At 44.3% G+C, this 16,736-nt stretch overlaps 1 protein-coding gene across 1 annotated transcript in view; it reads left to right on the top strand.

Moving 5' to 3' along the window:
- Positions 1 to 3,015: 3,015 nt before the first annotated feature.
- The window catches only part of LRRN4 (leucine rich repeat neuronal 4), a 39,930-nt gene continuing 26,209 nt past the window's right edge, over positions 3,016 to 16,736 (top strand). The window contains exons 1-2 of the mRNA XM_044291406.1: positions 3,016 to 3,143; positions 15,663 to 16,335. Of these exons, the coding sequence (XP_044147341.1) occupies positions 15,696 to 16,335 (640 nt within the window). The 5' untranslated portion in view covers positions 3,016 to 3,143; positions 15,663 to 15,695. The remainder of the gene's footprint in view (positions 3,144 to 15,662; positions 16,336 to 16,736) is intronic.

Below are 16,736 nucleotides of genomic sequence, written 5' to 3'. Positions count from 1 at the left end.
CCTGACTTCTCCACAACGCAACTGATGGTCCCAACCCCATTTATAAGGCAAGAAATCCCACTTATTAAACCTGACAGGGCACACCTTTGAAGTGAAAACCATTTCAGGTGACCACCTCTTGAAGCTCATCAAGAGAATGCCAAGAGTGTGCAAAGCAGTAATCAAAGCAAAAGGTGGCTACTTTGAAGAACCTAGAATATGACATATTTTCAGTTGTTTCACACTTTTTTGTTATGTATATAATTCCACACGTGTTAATTCATAGTTTTGATGCCTTCAGTGTGAATCTACAATTTTCATAGTCATGAAAATAAAGAAAACTCTTTGAATGAGAAGGTGTGTCCAAACTTTTGGTCTGTACTGTATATACATGTATATATTTTCATTTAAGCTGCTAATTATTTCTATACCCAACGGGCAAATGTATTCACTCTACACTCCTCAACACTAAAATTGTAACACCAAAAAAGACAAGACGTAAGATTATGCAAATCAAGGTATTAGCAGTTTTTCTTAAGATCTGCAGATGATTAAATTTTCAAGCACCTAGCTCCAATCTGTGGCATGGGAGAGGGGTCAGATTGAAAGTAAAGTTTTTATCCGCATGTAACCTCAAAAATTGGATTAAGTCATGTGGGATGATTGTATGATGTCCTGTTCGTCAGTGTGCCAGTTATCACAACCTGTCTCAAACTGAAAAGGTCAGAATCCTTGGTTTTTCACTGTGGCAGATCGCTACACACTTAGGCCAAGATGTCAGCATTCTTCAACATTGTGTTGGGATAAATGACAACAAACTGGAATGATAGCAAGAGGCACACAGAGGTGAACCTCTGCACGGGAGGATCATCTGATTAGAAGAATGGCACATAGTGATCCATTCTGTACTGAAAGTGAAATTTTATGTCAAATCCCATGCTTAGGGCGGCAAACATTGTCTACACAACATTGGCATACAAGCCAGATGTCCAGCTAAAGGTGTTCGACTGACCTCACGCCACTACTTTCAAAGGCTATCATGGCACACAGCAAGATGGCAATGAAGGCTGGAATGGAGGCCTATCCTCTTCAGCGATTAGCCCAGCTTTTTTCTTGGATGCAATGATAGCCAGAAAATTGTAGACTGGATGAGCAACTCCACGAAGAGTACTTCAAAAGCGAACATCACAACGATCCTACTCCTAGGATTATGTGAGGTGCCATAATGTATGGTAGTACAATAACAGCTCGGCGTTACATTGATTTGGTCATGGAACCAGTGGTACAGCCATTTCTCCAAAGTGTGCCAGGAGCCATTTTTCAACAGGATAACACCAGTTCATATGTTGCTCGTGCTACAGTGAGCTCACTGCGCGCCACCATGGCCCAAAGCATCTTTGGACTTGTCTCCCATCAAGCACATCTGCCTGGCCTATAAGACTCCTCGCGCCGTTTAAGGCGCTCTCCATAATGATCTATTATATTTCCTAAATCCTATCCTCATTGATAGCACGGCAAGGCATGTAAGCGCATGTACTTCAGCATGTGGCACTCATACTCGATACTGATTAAATAGAGTGTTTTGAATATTTTGTTTCCATTTTTTATCATTGGTGTCCATAATTCTATTACTTGTCTTTCTTGGTGTAGCAATTTCAATGTTGAGGAGTGTATATCTCCTATTCTTTATATAGCACCAACATATTCCTCGGGATTGTGCAGATATTGCAATCATTCATCAGACACCATCCTCAATGAAGTTCACAATCTAAAGCTGTCCATACACATTTAATAGCTTTCAGTGTACAATTCGTTAAGCCAACAGGTATCCCTCCAAACTCCCTCATACACATACATGTTCTCAGCCGAATATGTATGTGTTGTCGATGGGGAGAAACGTGGTGTCAGACACTTCTTCTGGAGGCTTATCTCCTGGGATGTGATGCTCAACCTGCGGCCCTCCAGCTGTTGCCAAACTACAACTCCCAGCGTGCCCGGACAGCCTACAGCTATCAGCCTACAGCAGGGCATGATGGGAGTTGTAGTTTTACAACAGCTGGAGGGCCGCTGGTTGGGCATCCCTGTTTAGATGAAAATAATTATTTTACCCAATCCATCTCTCTCCCGATGTTATCTGTCAGTGGAAAGTTGGGAGCTCCCCACACATTAGTTAGTCAACCAAACAGTTCAATCAAATCCAGGTTCTCTAACCCCAAAAAAACATGTTTTAATCAATATGCTACTTAGTTTGAAAAGAGCCTAAGGGGCTGTACCTATCCATTGTGGAGCCCGGAGGTGCCCATCAGCAGTGAGCTCAGCTCCTCCCCACTCTTCTTCTTTCCTCCTCCCAGCAGTGGTGACATCATCATGCTACCAGACTAAAATCTCGGGCCCCTTTAAATTTTATTTTTCGTCATTAATCTTTGAAGAAGATTTTCATTATTCCATTATTCCATTATTCCAGTTGAAAGTCCATTTGCACTAGACCTTGGTACTTGGTTGGTCAAAGCCAACTTGGAGTGTTCAAGAGGCAGGAGGCAACCAAGTATCACTTTTCTTTATTAAAACCATACAAAATCTCCCATATTAAGGTATTAACTTTACATTTGTTACACTATATCTTGCACTGATGAGTGCTACAAAAACTTAAACCAACTGTAAGAAAACATACAAGTTATATCTGTACATCTGAATTATGCACTCCTTCATGCTCAGCCGCAGGGACAAAGAAAGGGCAATTGCGACTCTTCTCCTATCCTAACATGAGGAATAAACCCCTTATTTTTGGGAACTGGAAGCGATGACCTATAATAATCTTCTGTTCAAGAAGATAGCGCTGTGTACTTTTATCATAGAAATCCTTGTCTTGTTCTCTAGGCACTATGCTATTACTATCATGTGGTAGGTTTTCTTCTCCAAAATAACATGTAATTATTATTTATACACAATAACCAGACCAATGTACAGGGTTCATAGTGATTAAAGGGAACAAAGACCTCCCACCGCATACCACAGGCACCAGTGTCTCATCAGAGGTGGGAGAGGGAAGGAAACCAAACACATCTTTGACAGAGCTCTTTTCTTGGCTCCTACTCTCTTCAGATTTTACAGAGCAAAGTAAGAAACTGAGATTCCTTCGTCAAGTTTTATTTGTAAAATTACAGGTAAGATGTGATTATTATTAATGTCATTTTCTATTCTTAGCATATTTTGGAAGCTTTTATTTTTTTAGTGTATACACATTTAGGAAATGGTATATATATATTATTACATATTCATGTGTATGACTTGATACCGCTTTGCTGTTTATTATTACTATTATCATACAGGTCAGTCAATATAATCATTCTGATGTCAGAACCTGATGATTATACAGAGATAAGAGGCGCTACACAGACATAATTCCTCTCTTTCTTCAGAAGTAGTTGCTTTTGGAGGAATTTTTTTCTTCTGTGCCAGCAAATCATTGGCTTACAGTAGACGTCACACTTCCTCTCTCTTTAAAAAAAAAAAAGGAGGTTCTTCAGCAGCTGCAGCTCGGATTATACAGTTCTGTGTCCGCTGCTGCAAAGCATCATAACATCAATCAAATACTGAAAACCTGCATTTTGAAAAAAAAAAGCATTTTGTATTAATCACTGGTGGGCAGTGAGAAAGAGGTTATGCAGCAGCTGAGGTATGAATATTGTACTTCCCACCCAAATTATAAAGAGTGTAGGTACTCATGTTGCAGTTCCTTAACCGGTAGATGGACTCAGCCTGCTGCGTCGTGCTGTTATATAGCCATGTAACTACTCAGTTACTTCTAATAGCCTATCTTATAGTTACTGTATCTCATATTTCAATATCATTGCTATGTTACTGTAGATTGTACAAAGTTATCACTGCAAAGTCAAGCGGGGTTATTGAGTATGCCCCTTATTATTCCTGACCAGTGGGGTGTACAAATACATACCACAGCAGCATGGTGACGCTTCTTGGGGATGTATTTTGTGCTGCTGGCGGTATTTTGTGATGGACTGTGGTATTTGACTCTGTTGGGGTGGTATAATGTGCCACAATATGCTACTTCTGGCCCAGCCATCCATCAATTTGGACCAGACTACAAAACACGGCCACTTTTGGTATTTTTTCCAGGGCCACTTTAAGTTCCCAGTCCGCCCCTGCTGGTGCCTTGCAGCGCTGGGGTCCTAGGTTCGAGGAGAACATCTGCATGGGGTTTGTCTGTTTTCCCTGGGTTTGAGAGGGTTTTTCCCCACCCTCTTAAGACAAACTGATAGGTAATTTAGATTGTGATCTCCACTTGGGACAGGGAGTGATGATAATGTCTGTAAACTACTACAGAATATGTTGGTGTCATACAAGTAAGGGCTCGTTCACACAAACGTATTTTGCGGTCCGTATACGGTCCGTTTTCTGCGTTCCGCATACGGTCCGTATACGGAACCATTCATTTCAATTGGTCCGCAAAAGATGCGGACAGCACCCTGTGTGCTGTCCGCATCCGTTGCTCCATTCCGTGGCCCCGCAAAAATTCAGTTTTGCAGACAAGAATAGGCATTTCTATAATAGGCCTCCTGTTCCGTTCCGCAAATTGCGGAAGGCACATGGGCACCATCCGTGTTTTGCGGATCCGCAATTTGCGGACCGCAAAAAACGGCAGGGTCGTGTGAACGAGCCCCAAGTATAATAAACACAACATATACATTTGATTTCTGTAAATCTTTCTAAAACCAACAAAATCTGCCCCCATAAAACAAATCTGTGCATGTTCCTTTAATTCTCTATAGGGTATAATTTTAGAAGGTTGTCAAGAAATATGTATTCTGCTAACAGCACCTGCAGAGGACTGATGTCCCCATCACCACACTACTACCTCAGTAACTATAATAATGTGGTCACATGTGACATCTGGGGTCTGGCCAATATACAGCGGTGCGCAATGCACTTCAGCAAAACGCTTCTGTTATAATAATACAACCAACTGCATCCGTTCAGAACGGATCCGGTTGTATTATATTGAAAATGAAGAAACTGGATCTGGCACTGAAACCATTGTAAGTCAATGGGAACCGGATCCGGAAAAAATGGAGCTGACACCATTGACTTATATGGTTTTTGGTGCCGGATACGGCTTCTTCAGTTTCCCATGCCACACACAAAAATGCTGCTTGCAGCGATTTTCTGTCTGTCAGAGGAAAGCAACAAACCGGAACAAAATGCATTCTGGTTGCACTGACATTGATGCTTGTTCAGTTTTGCCCCCATTGACAAAGCACTTGGCTTTCCTTATGTCATTGCTGGCTCTTAAAGGGGTTATCCAATATCATAAACAGCCCCCCATGTGCCGGGCCCCTCACAGGGAATATACTTACCTGGCTCCCCGCTCCCTGCGCCGCTCCTGGTCCCCGCACCGCCGCTGCTCCGGTGTCGGGGGGGAGCAGCCAATGGCAGACCTAGCATCGCTGTTTATGATATTGGATAACCTCTTTAAATGTCAGGGACTTTCAATCAAACAAGAAGGGATGCCCTGGGACTTTAAGGTGTTATGGCAGAAGAATGGTGCACCAAATGGAGTGGCACCATCAATGGCGCACCCAAAACTTTATTTGCATAAAAAATGCAGTTTTCTAAATTAAAGGAGCGGATTTTCAAAAAAAACGTATATGTTATGTTTCAGGGCACCTGTATGGCGGTATGCTTACTTTGAAACTGATTTTGGAGGTGAGAGACTTACTTAAAGGGAACCTGTCACCTGGATTTTGTGTATAGAGCTGAGGACATTGGTTGCTAGATGGCCGCTAGCACATCCGCAATACCCAGTCCCCATAGCTCTGTGTGCTTTTATTGTGTAAAAAAAACGATTTGATGCATATGCAAATTACCCTGAGATGAGTCCTGTCCCTGAGATGAGTCCAGCGAGAAGGAGCCCAGCGCCCCGCATCCTCAGAATCTCCTTCCTGCTCCCCGACGTCAGAAAGCCAGAGCGCTGTAATCTCGCGATGCACGAGCTAGCGCATGCGCAGTGTCGTCATAGTGTTCCTTACCTGTGCTGGCATCAGCCTCAGGGAAGGAACTGTGCATGCGCTAGCATAGCGAGATTACGGCGCTCTGGGTTTCTAACGTCAGGGAGCAAGGAGGAGATTCTGAGGATGCGGGGCGGCTCCTTTTACGCTGGACTGATCTCAGGGACAGGACTCATCTCAGGTTAATTTGCATATGTATCAAATTGTTTCTTTTACACGATAAAAGCACACAGAGCTATGGGGACTGGGTAATGCGGATGTGCTAGCGGCCATCTAGCAACCCATGTCCTCAGCTCTATATATCAAATCCCGGTGACAGGTTCCCTTTAAAACGGCATACACCCTATTTGTTTAGTTTTCTTTGGTGCTGATTAATGTAATTATATATCTATATAGCTCTATTTTTAAAATAAATAGAGCTATATAGATATGCAAATGGTTGATACAACCGCCATTGTAGTTATGTGTCTCACTTCTACGGTAGGTACTGCTCTGCTCTACTTACCATCAGATAAAAAGTCAGGGATAACTGAATGACAGTGGATGCCTGTGGATGCAGTTGACTATGAATTATTCCGTCCTAGCTGTATGTGGCCATCTTACAGCCACAGAATCTAGCTGTCTAATTAGAGTAAAAATAAATTAAAGGTGTTGTCAGTTGCAACTAAAATGTATCAGCTTTTTTAGGTTACAGCACCACTCTTGTCCATAGGTTGTGTCTGGTATTACAGCTCACTGGAACTATTCTGTTTAAGCTGCAGCACAATAAGGGCTGATTCACATCTGCATTTAACTGATCCAGCAGGCTGTTCCGGCAGAGGAACACCCACTTGAAGTTCACAGGACCCCATTGACTATAATGGGATCCGGCAGTGATCCAGAGGCTTTGCGACATAAGTATGCATGACTTTTTGTCTGGCCGAAGCCAGAAAGAGGCCAGATCCCATTATAGTCAGTTGGGTCTGGTGGTGCAAAACCATGTCTGGGCCGGGGCGCGGACTGGCCATAGACCCTACAGGGAAAATTCCAGGTGGGCCAATGCCCAGGCCCGGCATCAGCCCACTGAGCCCTCCTCATATCCGCCAGTAGTAATTAATGCTAGGAGCACCAAGTATTTATGGGGTATGCACTGTGGCCTTTGGTTCTGCTAGAGCGGTATTTTATGCTGCACTACGGTATTACTAGACCCAACTACTTCTGTTGTCCCTGCCTTCCTATGCTGCCTGGTCTTCTGTCGATTCGGACCCACCTAAGACATGAGGCCTCTTTTGTTTTGTTGTTTGTTTTTTTCCAAGACCACTGTAAGATTCCAGTACATCCCTATGTCTGGCTATGCTGGATCCAGTGAAGTTCAGCAGACTGTTCCTCTGCCAGATCAGTTAAACACAGATGTGAATCAGCCCATATAGCCCAATAACAACTGATTCTGGGGGGGAAAACTGACCTTTTTGTAATCATAGAAAACCCTTTAAACCAGAGTTTCTCAACTCCGGCTCTCGGGACCCACCTACCGGTCATGTTTTCAGGATTTCCTAAGTATTGAGCAGGTGATATAATTAGTGTCCATGCATCAGAACTTACCACATTCGATCTGTTGGATATTCTCAAATCCTGACCGGTGGGTGGGTCCCAAGGACCGGAGTTGAGAAACCCTGCTTTAGGGCTCATGCACGCGGCTGTTGTGCGGCTGTTGTGCGGCTGTTACCTGCCTTGGGGACCACAATTTGCGGTCCCCAATGCGTGGGCAACATCCGTACGGCAGCCGGGATGGGTCGAGACTCATTCAACTTGAATGTGTCTGTGATCCGTCCGCACCGTAAAAAAAAATAGAACATGTTCAAGTGAACGGGTCCGCATCCGTGATGAGGGGTGCACAAGGCCGTTGCCTGTGTCTAGCGAACCCGCTGTATGCGGTCTGCAATACGGCCACGGGCGGGCAACGGCCGTGTGCATGAGCCCTTAAAATAGTCATTGCTACAATATAGAGATCACAGAGTCTTTAGTATTTTAGAATAAAATGCATCGGTTTTATTGTTACGCCCACAAATGTCCTGCACCCGTGGTGTACTGTAGCTATGTGCAGGTGTCCACAACGGGCAGAGAACAGGAAGGTCATGGTCATGCTCATCCAGAAATAAGATTTAATCTTCCAGAATCTTTCTGATGCGGAGCAAATAAATCAAATGCATCTTGTACGTGGGCCGGTGCTCTGCTCCAGTGAATAATACGCTTCAGGTATTTCTGAAGATCCTCTTTATATCTAACTTATTAGAGATGTATATGGTACTGTAAAATCGTGCCACAAATACATTATTATTATTATTATACATGTTTTGCGGACAAGAATATACATTTCTACAATGGGCCGCCCGTTCTGTTCCGCAAATTGCGGAAGGCACACGGACGGCTTCCGTTTTTTGCGGATCCGCGGTTTGCAGACTGCAAAAAAACGAAACGGTCGTGTGCATGAGGCCTAAAGGGGAGATCAAATCAGATTCCACCTTTCATTTTTCACAGCTCCTTTGGAAAATGAAAGGTGGAATCTGATTGGTTGTTGTGGGCAACTAAGGCAGTTCTACTTTACACCAGTTTGATAAATCTCCCCCAAATACTTTTATCCTTAATGCAGATAAGGGCTTCAGTGCACTGTGGGGGGGGGGGGGGGGGGGGGCATTTCCAGCAATGTTTTTGGGGTTTATTTTTAATGATTTATTCTATGGGTCAGTACAATTTCCGCAAGACCATATTTATACAGCTTTTTTAGGGCACGTTCACACGCGCCAAATACACTGCACACATTTTCTATTCTTATTTGCAAACGGAAAATCTACAGAGTATTACTTTAGCCGCAACGTTTCCATTTTTTCTGCAGATTTTGCTGCATAGTCATCTTACCCGGCCTTGTCAATCATAAAGGAGAGGTAGAAGCTAGCAAAGGAAGCAGAAAGAGCAAGGGTGCACAGAGCAGTTTGGGTCTGCCCTCAGTGCACTCAACTGCTCATTTGTATATGGACTAAAAAGTTGGATCAGCAATGGATCACTAAATGAAAAGTAGCTGAGCCCTCTTCCTCTGTGTAACTGCAGTACTTAGATGCCATGATCACTGTTGACCATGGCATGTAAGGGGTTAAAGAGCTACGTTTTGAGTTATTGCCTATCTGTTGCAGCAGAGTGTCAGCTCTAATATATACCATGCCGCACATTTCCGACATAGCCCCAGCAATATAAATGGCGCCAAGGGGTTAAATTTAAACTGCATTAAAAAAAACAAGGGGTCGACTGGCAATGGCGATTTCTGACTATATATCCTATTGTCCCCCCGTTCATCAGAGCAAAGCACTAATAAAAAAGAGCGTTTCCCGCTCTGCATTACATGGTTACCCATTCATGTACCATCTACAAGAGAACTGCGTGCTCAGCCCCAACTTTCCGCAACACGGACCTTTCTGTTGATGAGAGTGAAAAAAAATGCTGAATGCACACAGAGGTACATATTTTGCGGATCAGTGGTTTGCGGAACGAAATATGGATGTGGTTATGTGCATGAAGCCTAAGGCCCTTTCACATGAACGATACGGATTGTGACAGGATCTGTTCAGGGAAAAACCGATGGTTTTGCATGCAAGATAGGCCTCATGCACACGTCCGTTGTTTTGAGCCGCAGTTTTTGCAGTTCGGGTGCGGACCCATTCACTTCAATGGGGTCGCAAAAGATGCGGACAGCACTCTGTGTGCTGTCCGCATCCGTTGCTCCATTCCGTAGCCCTGCAAAAAAAATATAACCTGTCCTATTCTTGTCCGTTTTGCGAACAAGAATAGGCATTACTATAATGGGCCGCCCGTTCCGTTCCGCAAATTGCGGAAGGTACACAGACAGCTTCAGTTTTTTGCGGATTGGACCGCAAAAAACGGAACGGTCATGTGCATGAGGCCAAAAACTCATTGCATCCAGATGTCATCTGTATTTCACACAAGCCCCATTCGATACTGTGGAGCCAGGGCTTCGTGAAAAACACACAATATAGAACATTCTGCTATTTTTTTCTGAACGAAAAAACAACGCTCGTGTGCACAGACCCATTGAAATGAATGGGACAGGATTCAGTCCAGATGTTATGCATTGACTACACGCATTGCACCCGGACAGAAAACCCGCTCGTGTGAGAGGCCTAATGGTGGGTTTACACAGCCAGAGGAGCAGCCGATTATCGGGAAGGTGGTGAAGCGCTGCATGTACATACGGCTGCATCGTTTCTGGGCAGTAGAGTGCTGTTTAGACTGCGCAATCTGCTGCCCAGAAACCATCATTTACTTGCCTGCACAAACAACAGTTTCACTCATTCATCGAGTGATCGGCTACACCTTTAGACGGGCAGATTGTCGGGAATGAGCATTCGTAGGAACGTTCATCCTCAATAATCTGCCTGACAATCAGCCATGATTGATGAGAGTTTAGGGGCTAGCCACACAGCAGTCAGAAGATTAGTCACTGTGTGGAGATACTTCTTATCTCAGTGGCTTCTGTGAGGAATGATACATTTGGCGCATCTGTGTCCTGTCCAGTGCAGGCCGGAATCAGGGCTGCAAGGCTGGGTGGAGGCCTGGCATGACTGGGGCTTGGAGGGAGAGGATTACAAAGGGTTAAGGAGGAAGGATAGTGACGGAAGGGATGGAGGTGTGGCTAAGGGGTTAAAAGGGTTAGCAGGGGCGGGAAAAGGGGCCATTTTGTGAGGACGGCAGTGTGGCAGCAGCCCCCGCCCACCCACCCCTTTTTGTTGTTATTTTGGCTGCTGTTTGCCTGGGTTAGGTTGGGGTCCTCGAGTGTTGCTTCGTGTTGGGGTTAGGCCGGGGGGTTGCGAGTGGATTACGGATGGTCCGGCAGTGATTGGAGGGTAAGCTTTGTCATAGCGGCCTGGGGCGGTGGGGGGTCCTTCGAGTTGGTGGTTATGGTGGCTCTGGCGTGGTGGGGAGGGAGCCAAAGGAGGCTCTGGACTCCCCATGTACTGGTTTAAGGTGTGATATGGCGGGTAGCAGCCCAAGTTGGTTGCCCTTGGTTACCGGTTCCTGCCTCTGAGCTGGCGTTTATCGGCTAGAGGTAATTTAACTGAGGGCGAGGCCAGTTATCCGTCATTTATGGGGCTCCAAGGACCCTCCCCGTGTTGGCATTCATGGGTTCTTGGTAAGGTTTTAGGGCGGGGCCTTCAGGTGGGAAGGCCAAGGGTTAAGTTATGTATTTATGATATTTATTTGTATTTATGTTATTAATAAAAGGCTGCTGTGGCCATATAATCCACTTGCTGAGTCTGTCATTATTGGGAGGGGGAGTGGAGTTTAAGAGGTAAGCGACTCGACAATACGCCGGTCAAGGCTTATTCTCCCTCTAAGCTGACTACTTTGCACTAGAATTTTGCTGAAATATTTTGGTGTACATTGTTGCATCTTAAGCCATGCCCCATTTAACGATAAACCATGACTGCAGGGAGTGACCCACTATCTTACAATTAAACCATCCAGGCTCAACCAAACCTTGTAAATAAAACCATCACACTCTTATTGGGCAGAATTTTGGGGTGGCCACGGCTTTATTTAAAGGGGTTCTGCACTTTTATTTAACTGATGATCTATCCTCTGGATAGATCATCAGCTTCTGATCGGCGGGGGTCCGACACTCGGGACCCCCGCCGATCAGCTGTTTGAGAAGGCAGCGGCGCTCCAGCAGCGCCGCGGCCTTCTCACTGTTTACCGCCGGGCCGCCCGCCCACTGACGTCACGACTTGTATCAACTAGAGTGGGCGCGGCTAAGCTCCATTCAAGTGAACAGAGCTTAGCCGCGCCCACTCTAGTTGATACAAGTCGTGACGTCAGTGGGCGGGCGGCCCGGCGGTAAACAGTGAGAAGGCCGCGGCGCTGCTGGAGCGCCGCTGCCTTCTCAAACAGCTGATCGGCGGGGGTTCCGGGTGTCGGACCCCGGCCGATCAGAAGCTGATGATCTATCCAGAGGATAGATCATCAGTTAAATGAAGGTGCAGAACCCCTTTAACCACATCTAACATTGTGAGCCCTGAAAACAGTCATTTAACGCAACCCAACTTTCTGTTTTCCAAAGACACATAACCTCCTATTATGCCGACCGCTGTAGGCAGCGACGCATGTAGGATTTCCCACTTGTTTCAGGGCGACCTTTCGCCAGCTGTGACAATTCTGAAAGAAAAAACACCACGAAAAACCAAAAACCTCCAACAAAATCAATTGATATTCCAAAAACCAAATCAGGGCGGGCAGGCGGGCATGTCCTGTCTGCCCTTGGTGGGCTCTGCCTTAGCCCCTCCTGCTCTTTTATATCTCGCTCCAGGCACTCCTCTGGTTGTGCATTAATCAACCCTTTGCCTGGATTTTCCCACCAGAGCATCAACCCCTCATGCGCCTTTTCCCTCCTCCCCCTGCAGTCCCAAGCGCCCTCGTTATTCACTTTGTCGCCACATGCTCCCTTGTCAAAAAATAATTATATAATGTGATGCAAAGTATGTTACACCAGCTTTCTGGATCCTTTTGATTAGTAAATTTCCCCCATTGTTGAAGTGGAAATGGCATCTCTCTGTCCATCTCTGTTGTATTCCTCAATAACAGCTGATTCTATTGTAGGAACTCTGGAGGGAATTTATCATTTGAGGTGTTTTTGGTGTCAGCTTTAAAGTGGTTGTTCGGCTTTTACTACTGATGACCCATCCTCGACGGGGGCAGGACACCCGCCAGCCTCAACGATCAGCTGTATCAGCAGTGCGCATATGCCATCTCCCATCGTTCTTCCTGTTCACCACTGCTGTCTATGGCAAATACATAGACGTACAGCAGCGGAGGGGAACAGAGAAGGGAAACGGCAAATGCGCACTGCACACGCCTTCTCCTCATACAACTGATCAGCAGGGTTGTCGGGTGTAGGACCCCCGGCGATCTGATATTGATGACCTATCCTGAGGATATTTGATTATAATCTAACTAATGATATACAATCATTAACTACTAAAAAGTGCCTTAGATGTATTCACTTACTGGTGTGACAGATGGTTACCTCATAATATACACACAAAGATGCCACATGCCGCATGCTAATGATCTGATTTGAGTCCAGCGTGATGTCAGTGAGTATAGCGTTTTTTTAATTCAGAGCTATAGCCACTCCCCTGCCCACCTGCTGCTGATTCATATGGAAAATAACTGTCAATCAGCAGCAGGTGGGCTGGGACAGTGAGGAGCTCATGAATATTCAGGACTCATCATTATGAGCTGGAGCTTTTCAATACAAGATGCTGGCAGATTGACTAGGTAAATTAAAGAAAATCACCCAGCATTTTGCTAAGAGAATCAGTCACTTATTTATGTTGCCCTTAGTTAAGACACCATAAAACTGGTGACAGGTTCCCTTTAAGTCTGTCTTTGGTTTGTGTTGCTGCACCAAATTTATAAAGTGGCGCTCAGTCTTATTAAATTTTGGCGCAAGTGCTATGTTGTTTTGCAAACTGTCAATGAAAGTACACCAGGGGGTTGGCTGGCGCGGAGGTGCGACTTTTTTTAAAGACTTTTTAAATAGTCACACATCATAAATGAAACATAACACTATTCTAATCTCTAACCCTGACAAACTTTTCACATCCCTTGTGAAAGTGGCGAGGCTCACCAAATGTCGCAAAAATAAGCACAAAATGTTGCACGTGACATCGCTTGCAACATTTTTATGCCACTGGCTAGCAGATTTGATAAATGTCCCCCTCTATGTTGTCCTGTTCTTCTGTTATTTCACCTACAAATGAATAAATAAATTGACAACTGGGCATTTTCATTATCTTTGTCAACACCTATAGTCTTCAACATAAATATTCAGCAGTTTGTGTATACAGTGTCTATGCAGACCTACACATCTCCATGGTCAGACTAAGATCAAAACCCTATGTACAGTCTGATCCTCCAGTCATATGTTACTTCTTTCTATCTGCCCTCCTCTAATACTGACTAAAACAGAAGGTGCGGATGGAAGGCCACTGTAATGCTGTCTTAGCTGGGTCTTTTCTAATTCGACAAACCTCTTACAAATGGATAAATCTAAATTTCTAAAAACAAATTTCTTATCACAGAATTGAGGAGCGTAAGAATATGGGAGAGGATAGCTTGAATATCCCAGCCACACAGGTCTGTAGAGTAGCCTTGCTGATTAGTAAAGACTTGTGATTATAGCAGCCTCTGCACTGTTTCGAGCAGACAGACTCTGCTGCGTAAACAAAAAAATGTAACATAGTAACATAGTACATAAGGCCGAAAAAAGACATTTGTCCATCCAGTTCGGCCTGTTATCCTTCAATTTGATCCAGAAGAAGGAAAAAAAAAACCCTGTGAGGTAGAAGCCAATTTTCCCCACTTTAGGGGAATAAAAAATTCCTTCCTGACTCCAATCAGGCAATCAGAATAACTCCCTGTATCAATGACCCCTCTCTAGTAGCTATAGCCTGTAATATTATTAAGCTCCAGAAATACATCCAGGCTCCTCTTGAATTCCTTTATTGTACTCACCATCACCACCTCCTCAGGCAGAGAGTTCCATAGTCTCACTGCTCTTACCGTAAAGAATCCTCTTCTATGTTTGTGTACAAACCTTCTTTCCTCTAGACGCAGAGGATGTCCCCTTGTCACAGTCCTGGGGATAAATAGATGATGGGATAGATCTCTGTACTGACCCCTGATATAGTTATACATATTAATTAGATCTCCCCTCAGTGGTCTTCTTTCTAAAGTGAATAACCCTAATTTTGATAATCTTTCAGGGTACTGTAGTTGCCCCATTCCAGTTATTACTTTAGTTGCCCTCCTCTGAACCCTCTCCAGCTCTGCTATGTCTGCCTTGTTTACAGGAGCCCAGAACTGTACACAGTACTCCATGTGTGGTCTGACTAGCGATTTGTAAAGTGGTAGGAATATGTTCTTATCACGGGAATCTATGCCCCTTCTGATGCAACCCATTATCTTACTGGCCTTGGCAGCAGCTGCCTGACACTGGTTTTTGCAGCTTAGTTTGCTGTTTATTAAAATTCCTAGATCCTTTTCCATGTCAGTGTTACCGAGTGTTTTACCATTTAGTATGTACGGGTGACTTGCATTTTTCCTTCCCATGTGCATAACTTTACATTTGTCAGTGTTAAACCTCATCTGCCACTTATCTGCCCAAGCCTCCAGTCTATCCAGATCCCTCTGTAGTAGTATACTGTCCTCATCAGTGTTAATTACTTTACACAGTTTAGTATCATCTGCGAAAATTGATACTTTACTATGCAAGCCTTCTACAAGATCATTAATAAATATATTGAAGAGTATAGGGCCCAGTACTAACAGAGGAAAGAGGAGTGACAAGTCTACTGTGAGTTAGCATGTTTGTACAAATAGGGAACGGTGGCTGGACGGCAGCAACACTGTGTTTATAACATGGAAGACAATCATACAATCGAATTAGGAAGGGGCAGTCTTCAGCTTAAGTGGGTGAACTTTGATGAAAAGGGTTCCACAAGGTACTACATATCTGGATCTAAGACCACTATAAAGGTTTTTTTTTCACTATAGGTACTGTTTAAATAAATGTAATAATGTTATTTTTTTATTATTTTGCTTTTGCAGGTTTGCATTAAATTTATTGGCAACCCCCAGAAAATGTTCACCTTGCTGCTGCTTTTGATTAAGATGGGGGCATTAGTGGCTCTTCTCAACAGCACAGACCAAACAGTTACCGTCTCCAAAAATCTAGCAGAACAAGTGAATATTACCGACCCTCACTGTGGGGAGCAATGCAATGTCAAATGCCACCTACAGAATCTAAACTTAGATGCGTTTCCAACGTGTCTTTCTCGAACGATAGAGGAGTTGGATTTGAGCTTCAACAACATAACTGTAATTGAGGACCATGACGTGGTTGACCTTTCCAAGCTCCGCATCTTGTCTTTAGCACACAACCAAATCGAAGAGATTCACTGGGGAATTCATGTCCTGCCTGAACTGGAGTCACTGGACCTAAGCAATAATTTGTTAACAGTTGTACCAAAGTGTCTGATGTTGAAGAATCTCAGAAAGCTATCCCTTGCTGAAAATCTCATATTTCACATCCAACCATTTGCCTTTTCCTGTTTCCCAAATCTGATGTCACTTAATTTATCATTCACGTCGATTGGAGCCAGTCGGAGCACAATGGGAGACATTGCCGAGTCAGCTTTTGCACTTAATGCAACACAAGCCCAAGAGGATTCCTTAAAGTCACTCCAGTTACTTGATCTAAGTGGTACAGACATTAGAAGTGGTGAGTCAAAATGATAAGGGGAAAAACAAGAATAATTCAGAAACGTTATACTATTAAAAGAACGTCAGTGTTCACCGTGGGTAACAAGCTGACAAGAGTAATTAATACCTGCAAAAAGTTAGCATTTTGTCCTTTATTTCTATTAGGCCCCTTTCACACGGGCGTTGCGGATTGGGGCCGGATGTGTTCAGGGTGCGTTCAGGGAAAATGGTGCGATTTTGACACTAAAACAAGTCAATTTTTACTGCGATTGCGTTCCATGTTTGCGTTTTTTCCGCGCCGGTACAAAACATTGTAATGCGTTTTGCACGCGCGTGAGAAAAATCGGCATGTTTGGTACCCAGACCCGAACCCGGACTTCTTCACAGAAGTTTGGGTTTGGTGTTGTCTAGATTGTATTA

This window comes from Bufo gargarizans, chromosome 4 (assembly GCF_014858855.1).
Source record: "Bufo gargarizans isolate SCDJY-AF-19 chromosome 4, ASM1485885v1, whole genome shotgun sequence".
Classification (NCBI taxonomy): domain Eukaryota; kingdom Metazoa; phylum Chordata; class Amphibia; order Anura; family Bufonidae; genus Bufo; species Bufo gargarizans.
This window is presented reverse-complemented; position numbering and strand designations above follow the sequence as displayed.